This window comes from Sceloporus occidentalis, unplaced genomic scaffold (assembly GCF_023333645.1).
Source record: "Sceloporus occidentalis isolate IW3139 unplaced genomic scaffold, rSceOcc1.0.p SCAF_3, whole genome shotgun sequence".
NCBI classification, from domain to species: Eukaryota; Metazoa; Chordata; class Lepidosauria; order Squamata; family Phrynosomatidae; genus Sceloporus; species Sceloporus occidentalis.
Genome location: NW_028316983.1, coordinates 241765446 through 241777023, shown reverse-complemented (window position 1 = coordinate 241777023; position 11578 = coordinate 241765446). Strand labels below are relative to the sequence as shown.

The following is an 11578-nucleotide window of genomic DNA, read 5'->3' as shown; positions in this document are numbered from 1 at the left end:
GAGAAACGGGTCAACTCTGGCAGACATTGGGTATATTGTTTCCAGCATCCTCCCACCAGCAAGCAAGGTTGTAATGAGGAATGGTGACAGGGGTGTGTTTTGGGTTGTTTTAGTGTTTCTTGCTGGTGGTGCGTGTGTGGAAATGTCACTAACATGCATCTTGATCGCAACAGAATTCACCTCCTTCCCTCTGAGCAGGTGGTGCCTGATAAAGTAGGTTAGAACTGTTACAACTGTGGCAATAGTGCCACAATCAGGAGTATGGAGGGTTCATGAATATGAAGCAGTTATGGGTAAGTAACTCTGGGTTACATATCCATAATTGTGATGGGGAATACCAGCTTGTGTCTTTAAATTATTACACATTTTTTTTCTTTTTCTTTTTCTTTTCTTTTCTTCTTTTTCTTTTTTGGCCTTAAGTCTTCCTGGGAGCTTTAGGGATCACATGTTCCAAGAAAGAAATAGATATTTTATGCTACAAAAACTCTTTCACTCCCATGTCAAAGCCTCTTGCAGTGTCATCTATCTTGTCTCTTCAACAGCAATAAAAGATCATTTCTGTACATCTCATACTATGGAAACTGTTCACAAAAGAATCCTGTAGCATTCCTTTGTATGCTGATACAGACTCACATGGCTATATCTTTGAATAGGAAAATTGTTGTGGGCAACCATTACTTTAGGATGAACCAATCTATTTGATTAAAAGGTGGGACGGAATATGCATAATTAAATCTACAATACTAAGGCTCTATTATGGAGATCATAACTTAGTTTCTTCTGGTGGATCCACCTCCTCTATACAGTTCTCCTCCTCTTTGAACATTTCCTCAAATATTTTCTTTATTCTCTCCCTAGATCGACCTCTTTTCTTTCTGCCTACAAGGAAGTAGATCAGAGGGTTAATACTGCTGTTTAGAGAGGCACATATATAGCCATATGCAACGGCATACATATTAATATGAAGGACCTTAAGGAAGAGAGACAGAACAGCATTTAATGGAAAAGCAAAGAGGAGGAAGAAGAGAAGACTAAGCAAAATGGCTGTTAAAGGCTTTCTTCGCTTATAAGGTTTTGATAATAAGCAGATTTTAATTAACATAGTGATGGTGGAGACTGACATGACGGGAGTGAAAAGTAGGGCATTCAGGACAAACTGGTACAATTTTATGTCATACCACTTCTTGAATGATAGTGCAAAGAAGGTAGCAGAAAGGAGGAAGCTGAGGATCCATATGATGACACAAACAGTGGTGGATAAATGTGAGGGCCGGTGGCATCGATGCCAAAGTGGGAAGAAGAGACACACACACCTGTCGATGCTGATGGCTGTCAGTAAAAACTGACTAGTGGTGAATGTGAATAGGAAGAAGGCCTCAAATGATACTATGAGAAAAACAGTGTCAATATCATAAAACCAATAAAAAATACAACTTATAATATAACCAGCTAGAGCTGTAAGCACCCCAAAGTCAGCAATTGAGAGGTTCAAAATGTAGGTGGTGAAGGGATTCCTCTTAATGCAAAACCCAAGAAGCCATATGACGAGTCCATTCCCCCAAAATCCAAGGAGGCAACTAAGAAGAATGATGGTGCTTGTTAAAAGCAATCCTATCATTCTAGATATGTTAAATTCTGGATTGTTACTGCTGTTGGGGTGGAATATAGTGCTGTTGTGTGTTCCATTATCATCCATTCTGGCATCCAATGAAGATAACACTGACAAATTGAAAGTTGTCACCATATTCGATATCTGAATTATTGTTTCTTTTGGAGCAGAGATGTCTCCTAGAGCAAAACAGATAGAGAAACCATCACTTTCCTTATGTGGATATTTCAGTTAGGTGTTGTTTGGCTTGTGAAGTAATTTAAAAAGTGACTAATTTAAAAAGAGGTGAACCAGACTGTTTTATTATCTGTTGCATCTTACTCCCTGTTCACCTGAAATACTATTGCCCTCATGGCCACAACAATGTGTGATGTTACAGTATATAGGATGAAGTCTCTAGAAGGCATGACATATTTAGCTTTATATATATATATATATATATATATATATATATATATATATTTGACTCTATTGCATCATGCATGGTTTTTTTAGCTAGACAACAGACAGGAAGGAATATTTATTCCCGCAAAGCCTCTAAGAAAGCCAATGTGAGACTTGTAGTAAAAATGTTTGAATATTAGCCTTTTAAGATAAAATGGCTCACCAAAATGAAACATAAAATGGAGCTGCCACCACTGTAAGAAATCTGTTCTGATGAGCATTTGTTGTTGCAGATGATCTTTCCTCTTTGCCACTGGGAGAATATTCTAACCACTTTCTAGATCTTTGGGTTTAAAATTCATCATAATGCAAGATCTTTTGGTGTCCAAGATTGTGTAAGATCTTTTGTATGTGAATGCATAAAGCTGCCTAATGCTAGGTAATAATCAGAAGGTAGGTCCAGTCAGACTATTGCTACTGAAATGCCTCAGTTAATAAATCCTATGACAAAAAATCAACAAATAAATCTCCTTTTCACAAAGTATTTTTATGCCCAGTTCCCTCTTTCAATTTGGATCCTTTTATACAGCCTAGAATCATAGAATCATAGAGTTGGAAGAGACCACAAGGGCCATCCAGTCCAATGTCCTGCCATGCAGGAACTCTCAATCAAAGCATCCCTGACAGATGACCATCAAGCCTCTGTTTAAAGACCTCCAAAGAAGGAGACTCCACTACACTTTGAGGGAGTTTGTTTCACTGTCGAACAGCCCTAACTTGTCAGGAAGTTCCTCCTAATGTTGAGGTGGAATCTCTTTTCCTGTAGCTTGCATCCATTGTTCTGGGTCCTGTTCTCTAGAGCAGCAGAAAACAAGCTTGTTCCTTCCTCAATATGACACTCCTTCAAGTATTTAAATAGGGCTATCATATCACCTCTTAACCTTTGCTTCTCCAGGATAAACACCCCCAGCTCCCTAAGTCGTTCCTCATAGGACATGGTTTCCAGCCCTTCCCCATTTTAGTTGCCCTCCTCTGGACACGCTCCTGTTTCTCAATGTCCTTTCTGAATTGTGGTGCCCAGAACTGGACACAATATTCCAGGTGGGGCCTGACCAAAGCAGAGTACAGTGGCACTATTACTTCTCTTGATCTAGACACTATACTTTTATTGATGCAGCCTAAAATTGCATTAAACCTTTTAGCTGCCGCATCAGACTGTTGACTCATGTTCAACTTGGGGTCTACTTGGACTTCTAGATCCCTTTCACATGTAGTTTCATTCAGCCAGGTGTCCCCCATCCTATATCTATGCATTTCATTTTTCCGCCCTAAGTGGAGTTGTAATGACTGGGCCCTCCAGTCCTTTGGGGACTTCTCCTGAACTACAAAGGGTTAATCTAGGGGGAGGTCCATGCTAATGAGAGCTGACATCACATGCTAATGAGCTGTGACATCATAGCTGATGTAAGGTCTAACTGACCAATCAGAGAGTAGGACCGCGAGATTCAAGAACATTCCATGGAAAACATTTACAAGGTCCTTGGGGGCCATGTGGTTCTTTGTCTCTTCCTCCCTCCTCTTGGGGGAAACCAGATGTTTCTTTGTTCTCTGGGCAGCTGGGGAACCGTCTCAGGAATGCAGGTGGAGTTGGCAAGAAGCCAACTCCCTGCATCCAAGAACTCAACACGGACTGCAAATCCCATCACTGTGTGAGTAGCTAGGAAATGTGTTAGTTAGTGCGCTTAGGTTTTGTTATGTTTATCTAATAGCTTGCCTGAAATGAACATCTTTGTAACTATGCTTTCTATACCTGCAAGGCAAGGGGGCTTTGCACGAAGGATACCTTCCTATCCTATGCTATTTCTTTAAAATAAACATCTTTATTTAAAAAGTATCTGCTGTCTGTCTCTGCTCCTGTACATGCGTCTTAAGCTCGGTTTACTGGTTACTGTAAGCTAGCAAGGAAGGAATCTAGAGATCCCTAGCAAGTCTCAGTGTGTGCTTAGGGGAAACGTAGGTTGGTTGGAAAAATCACTGAGTGGTGACAGCGAGATATAGGACCTCAAGGGGTCTCATTCAGCTCAGCAGGGAGTGGGAATGGAGACTAGGAGATCCTAGAAGGGAAGTTTTAAGGGATTCCCTGGGAGTAAGAGCCACGCACAGGACTCATTGCCCCAGGGATCACCACAGCAGTACCTTACATTTCTCCATGTTGAATTTCATTTTGTAAGCTTTGGCCCAGGTTTCTAGTCTATTCAGGTTGTTTTGAATTTTGATCCTGTCCTCTGAAACAGATAACCCAAAAGAAGCAGCTTCCGGCCACTTCTGGGATGTGGTGTTCAGATGATGTATGCCCCCATTATGCTGGACACTGAAGCAAGGCTACACCGAACCAGCAAAAGCCAGCCCTTCCAGAAGTGGATTTAATTTGTTCCTGCTGGCTGTTGGCTCTGGGACCATGGTGGTGGCCTACTTTGAGAGCGGGCCATGCGGTCACCACAGTCCTGGATCAATCACAGCCTGATAGCAGCCAGAGCACCAGAGGCAGCTCTTTCCTGCCCGTCTACTTTAGGCCAGTGTAAATTCACATGTGAGTGTTTTGCACAGAATGCAGCCATTCCTGAGCACAAAAGGAAAGAAAAGTCACCATGTACAGTGGGGCCTCGCTATTCATGGACTTGGTATCCATGGATTTCAGCATCCGCAGATGTCAGTGGTGGTGCATACATATAGCCACACTGCCATTAGCAACAGTGGGACTTCAGGTAAGCCCCAGCCCATTGTCTTTAATGGTGGTACAGTCATGTGCATGTCCACCATTGGGTACAACAGGGGCTATCCCTTATGGCAGCACAGCCATGTGTATGCATCACCATTGGGACAACGGGAGTTGAGCATCTGTGGATTTTGGTATCGGTGGGGGGGGGGGGCGAACAGATCCCCCACAGATACCAAACTCCCATTGTACAGGTATTTCTGTGCAGGGAACAGACTTTTCTGCAAAGAAATATCACCACAGGCTGTTTCCTGTGCAGAAAAGGCTGTTATTGGGATTTATTATGTGCAAATCATGCATGTGTTTGTTTTACGATGAAAACAGCCTTTTTTGTACAGAAAGTAATACTTCAGTACAGAAAAGACTGTTTCCTGCATAGAAAAGTATGTTTTCCTTGCAAAACCATATTTGGATTTTGCACAGAATAAATCCTGAATGAAGACAGTTATAACCAGTCCAGGAGTCTGACTGTCAGGCTTCTTGACACTTAAACAACAGGGTTTTCAGTCATTTTTCTTATATTTCTAATATTTTCCCACCCCTAATTCCTTTTCATTTGATAGGAAGAATCAGAAATCTCCTTCTAATTTGGATGAAATGTGATCTTTTTCAGAAGTGGGACTTTGATTACCTTTTCATCTCCTCCCTAAAAAAAGGCCTGTATAGAAATTAAATAGTGGTGTGTGTGTGTGTGTGTGTGTGTGCACGCATGCACATGTGTGTATGAAAATACCTGAAAATGTGGCAAACTAGAATTGAGCTGCTGGTCACGCTGGAAGACATCAATTGACCATTTTGGGGTGCATCTCTCTTCATTTTTGAGAGAGGGTGGTGATGCAGGAGGTTGCAGTACACAGTTTTGTTGTTAACTGCCCTCAAGTTAACCATGACTCATGGTGACTCTGTGGATGAGACATTTTCAAGACCCCCTGCCCTCCACTGCATTGCTTCGGTCCAGCAAATTAAAACCCGTGATCTTCCTGATGGAGTCTATCCATCTGGTGTGTGGTCTTCCTCTCTTTCTACTGCCATGCACCTTTTCTAATGATTTATGCCTTTTCGTGATGTGGCCAAAGTACAAAAGCCTTGGCTTCCAGGGAGAGTTCAGACTTGATGAGTACATAGTGCAGCCCTCCAGTATTCCAAGGAGTCTATGTAGCTCAAAGATCCCTAGGCATTGCCACAACGTAATTTGCAACTACCAGGTAACAAAGAGGATGCATTAACCAAACCAAGTCCTCTATTTTTGTAATGGCCAAGTCCTCTGTTTTTCAAAATATTAAACACAGCTTCCACTTGTATTTTTCTCCAAATTTGTGAGAGTACAACCCTATCCAGAACAGGTTAAAGCACCTCCCCTACAAAACTGTGGGGATGTTGTAGATTCTGAAGGGATTGCATGAAGTTTTGTTTGATATTTTTTTTCTATAAGGCCATTTTAAAGTTTGCAGTTTTTATCATGAATGCAACACACACACAACCTGAGATTTTTGTGGTTGTTAAAAAAAAAAGGGAGACTGTAAAAGGTAAAAATTAGATGGATCTCTTCGCAATAGGCCAAATGTTTAGAGAGGGGTTTAGTTGGGGTTTTTGGGTGGGAGGGGAGTTTGGGGATTTGTAATGGAAATATCCAAATGACATTTTTGTTGTTCTGGACTATTTTCTTGCATTATAATTCTAATGCCCTTTAAAACAATCCAGAGAAAAGTAAATTTGCTCATAAAAACATAGGAACACTTCAACAGCTCACATCATGCTTTAAACATATTTGGAAGAGTGCTAGTGTACATTTTTTTTAAAAAAAAATGGTTAAAAGCAGTGCCTAAAAAGAATGGAATAAGTAAGAGAAGAAGCAAAAACAACTGGTAAAATTTGGCAAAAGAAAAGGACCTATATTAATAGAACTCTCTCCTTTTTTTGCCAGTCTGAAAGAGTTTTCATTTGTTAATCCACATGGATCACTTTGAGTACTTACCACTTTTTAATTCTTTTGTAGAATTTGGTTTCTCCTATTATTTCTTTTGCAAACCTCTCCTTGTTTCAAGGCTGATGTCCAGTTTTGATGCTCCTCTTATCTTCTAAAATATTTGTGAATTCTGGCCTGTGAATTTTTAAATGATTCTCATGGAAGGTGACTGGCAATCCATTAACCTAGACTTCAACCAGAATGGAGTAAAAATTATTCCAGCAAATCTCCAGGAAAACATATTTCTACTCAAAATATCTGAAAACTGATTTATAAAGATCTTTCTTAAAATGCTGACTATAATGGCTATAATAGTATAACTGCCACTGAGCATAACAAAACTGTCCAATGATTTTTTTTGTGACCAGTCCAACTGACAAATATGCCAAATATTATTTATTGAAGATAATTTCATATATCTTCAATTTGTGTGTGATTAAGGCAATGGTAAAACATGAAAGTAAAAAATGTTTACTGGAGATACTCGTATGATTTTTCCTAATACATATTTATTGACTTTGGTGAGTTTGGTATTGGTTCAATATACTAGCATTCAGTAGAGCTGTTCTGTTGATGTTGTTCTTTATTGCTATTATTTCAGCATGTATGTATATTTCTCTATACATTTCAAGGGGAGTGAATCCTTGGCATCTGGCATCACAATTCTGGCAAATCCAATTCTACAGATTAAATGGCAGATTTTGCTCATATCCCCACTGTAGTCCCATCCACTTCAGTGGGCTCACTCTAAGTGTGCTTAACATTGGCTGAGACTCCATTTTCCTATGTTTCTGAGAAGGATACAGTAATAATGAATAGTAGCTTCCTGCCAGGATTACTTGACTGGTGTCAGTGAGTATCTACAATGTACATCAGATTATAGAGATTACTTCTAGGTAACTGGTGGCTTTGCTGTGCTAGGCCTTATCTGGCATGTCCAGCTGTGTTTTGTGATAAAGCACTCAAAGAAATAAGTGGAACAAATATGATTTCCTATTTTAGATGCTCCCTACACAAGACTTTGCATGAATCAGAGAATCATAAAATCATAAATGCAGTTTAGAGTATAATTAGCTGCTGCATCACATTGTTGATTCATGCTCAGCTTGTGGTCCACTAAGACGCCTAGATCCCTTTCTGTTGTCAAGCCAAGTATCACCCCCTCCTATATCTATGCATTTCATTTTTTTTCTTCCCACATGTAGTACCTTACATTTCTTCCTGTTGAAATTAATTTTGTTAGTTTTGGTCCAGCTCTCAAATCTGTTAAAATCATTTTGAGTACTGTCCTGTGGAGTATCAGCTACCTCTCCTAATTTGGTGGCATCTGCCAATTTGATAAGCATGCCATCTATTCCATCAAACAAGTCATTAACAAAATTAATTTCAACTGGGAGAAATGCAATGTACTATATGTGGAAAGAAATTTTTTTTGAAATGCATAGATATAGGAGGGGTGATACCTGGCTTGACAACAGTCTGCCAGCCTATTTGGCAGACTGTATATCCCTGTGTATGAAAACATCTTAGCTCAAATGAACACTTTAATCCTGCAATTATTCCAAAGCAGTGCAAGGTAAGAAAGCAATCGTGTTTTTGCAGACAGCACAATTGTCACAAGATAGGATCCTTATGCGATAAGGCTGTTGGTGTTGAGATTTTGCCTTTTTTAATTTTGCAAGAGCTGTTTAAACATGACAATGTTTACAACTGAAACATTTGCTAAAGTCCCAGATTTAGCGTGCATTTGAGGCACCCTTAATATTAGGGACATTAGTTGAGGCCAATCAAGTATCCAAACCAGCACAGCACAACACAACACACACATTTCTGTTATTTCCAAATAAATATGACTGCAAGGTTTACAGTAAGAATGGAATAGAGAATTTGGTTATACAATTCTGACTAGTCAATGGTTTTAACATCTATAACTGTATGGCTGTAGGTTTCTGAATACGTCTTATTTAGTAGAAATTGTCCTTTTGGGTATATTGGTCACCAGAACATTTATTCAAGAAAGGACTTTCTAAATCAACAAATTGTTGGAAATCTGATACTGTTAATCCTTCTTTAATGCATATATTTTTGAGTTGTCCCGTAATAGCTACATTTTTGGAGGAAGTAATCACATGAATGCAGGACATGGTGGCTTAGTATTTAAGTGGCTGATTCTGATGATCATAAGGTTAGAAGGATGACAGTTTGAGGCCCATGGAGTGAGCTTCCGTCATTAGTCTTAGCTTCTGCCAACCAAGCAGTTTAAAAGCATGCACATGCAAGTAGATAAATAGTACCACTTTGGTGGGATGGTAACAGCATTCAGTGCAGGCATGTTGAGTCATCTTTGAACAACACTGGCTCCCTGGGCTTAGTAACGGAGATAAGCACCACACTCTACAGTGAGTTGCAACTTGACATTTCATGTAAAGGGGAAACCTTTACCTTTAATCGCATGAATAAATTTGGTTTTGGAAAGTTCATTGATATTCTTAAACATGCATGTTCTTCTGAATTATTCACCTGTTTCTTGGAAATTAAGAAATGGCCACTGGAAGTGGATTTTTGCACCCTTTTGACTGCTCAAAAATGGAAACTTTGTCATTGAAAAGATATTTTTTTCTTAACCTGTGATCCAATGGACAGAATATCTAACAATGCTTTCAACATGTGGATATAGTATATCTTGATTTCACTAAGGCCTTTGACAAGGTTTCCCATGACATACTTGCAAACAAGCTTGTAAAATGTGGGCTAGACAAAGGAACTGTTACATGGATCTGTAATTGGTTGACCGGCCGAACCCAAAGGGTGCTCAACAATGGCTCCTTTTCATCCTGGAGAGAAGTGACCAGTGGGGTCCCACAGGGCTCTGTCCTGGGCCCAGTGCTATTCAACATCTTTATCAATGACCTGGATGACAGAATTGGGAGCATACTTATCAAATTTGCAGATGACACCAAATTAGGGGGAATAGCTAATACCCCAGAGGACAGGATCAAGATTCAAAATGACCTGAATAGACTAGAAAGCTGGGCCAAAGCTAACAAAATGAAATTCAACACAGAGAAATGTAAGGTATTGCACTTAGGGCGGAAAAATAAAATGCACAGATATAGGATGGGGGACACCTGGCTGAATGAAACTACGTGTGAAAGGGATCTAGGAGTCCAAGTAGACCACAAGTTGAACATGAGTGAACAGTGTGATGCGGCAGCTAAAAAGGCCAATGCTATTTTAGGCTGCATCAATAGAAGTATAGTGTCTAGATCAAGAGAAGTAATAGTGCCACTGTATTCTGCTCTGGTCAGGCCCCACCTAGAATATTGTGTCCAGTTCTGGGCGCCACAATTCAGAAAGGACATTGAGAAACTGGAGCGTGTCCAAAGGAGGGTGACAAAAATGGTGAAGGGTCTGGAAACCATGCCCTATGAGGAACGACTTAGGGAGCTGGGGATGTTTAGCCTGGAGAAAAGAAGGTTAAGAGGTGATATGATAGCCCTGTTTAAATATTTGAAAGGATGTCATATTGAAGAGGGAGCAAGCTTGTTTTCTGCTGCTCCAGAGAACAGGACCCGGAACAATGGATGCAAGCTACAGGAAAAGAGATTCCACCTGAACATTAGGAGGAACTTCCTGACAGTAAGGGCTGTTCGACAGTGGAATGCACTTCCTCGGAAGGTGATAGAGTCTCCTTCCTTGGAGGTCTTTAAACAGAGGCTGGATGGCCATCTGTCAGGGATGCTTTGATTTGGATTTCCTGCATGGCAGGGGGTTGGACTGGATGGCCCTAGTGGTCTCTTCCAACTTTACGATTCTATGATTCTATGATTCTATGATTTGAAATTTAGGCAAAGGAACCTGTATTTGAATATTTTATATAATGTTTTATAGAAATGTATGACTAATACATCTGACATCATTCGGCCCGGAAGGGAGTGAAAAGGCAGGAACCAGCCAGAGCAGAGTAGCAAATGATGAAACTGAAAAATAGCACAAGGAGCTGTTGGTCAGATGTGAGCCTTAGTAACCCACTCCACAATTCCCCCCGTCAATCCCTCAATATTTACCTTGTTGCATCAGCAAAATTCAATTCTTTTTCATTCACAAATGCACTTTTTTGTGTCTGTGCCACAATTCTGAAGGGCGTGTGTATATCAGCCACATGCTTATAAACCAGGATACATTATTCTCCTTGGCTGCTTCCTTGACCATTTTTTTTTATTTTATTTTATTTTATTTTCTTATTTCAGCACATATACACACACACCAAAAAACAAAAACAAAAAAACCAAAGAAGAAGAAAAAAAAAACCTGAAATTAAGCTACAAATATCAGCATATAATCGCGACTTTCGCATAATATAATACAACACAATAAAACACAATACAGGCGGCCTCTTCCTTAAGCCAATTTATATTTGTCCAATTACTAAATATTTAATCCTTTTAAGTTGGCAATTGTTTCCCCTTATTCTATTTGCCATTTGTTCTCATTAATTTATTGACCATATATCTTCTCTTTCACTTCTCTACTGTTAACATATTCATAAGTCCTCTTTAATCTCAAAAGATTTTTCGCAATACCTTATTACCGGATTCCATTCTTGTTTCCAGTCCTCCTCTGGTCTACTATTTAATAATCTTGTTAGCCTGTCCATTTCTTTCATTTCTTGTATTTTAAATCTCCAATTTTCTATACTCAGAGGGTTATTACTCTTCCAATTTTGTGCGATAATTAGTCTTGCTGCCGTTATCAAATATAGAAACACTCTCCAATACTTCTTTTCTGTTTCTTTATCAATATGAGTCAGCATATTCAACAAATATAGTTCCGGTAAAAAATC

General features: G+C 39.6%; 1 protein-coding gene across 1 annotated transcript; it reads right to left on the bottom strand.

Annotated features, from left to right (window-relative positions):
* Positions 1-763: 763 nt before the first annotated feature.
* Positions 764-1744, bottom strand: LOC149317678 (mas-related G protein-coupled receptor member H-like). The gene has a single exon (XM_089518962.1). The coding sequence runs from the start codon at positions 1742-1744 to the stop codon at positions 764-766; it is 981 nt and encodes a 326-aa protein (XP_089375088.1).
* Positions 1745-11578: the final 9834 nt, after the last annotated feature.

Coding starts and splice junctions, on each gene's coding strand:
- LOC149317678 (XM_089518962.1), bottom strand. CDS start 1,744: ATGGTGACAACTTTCAATTTGTCAGTGTTATCTTCATTGGATGCCAGA.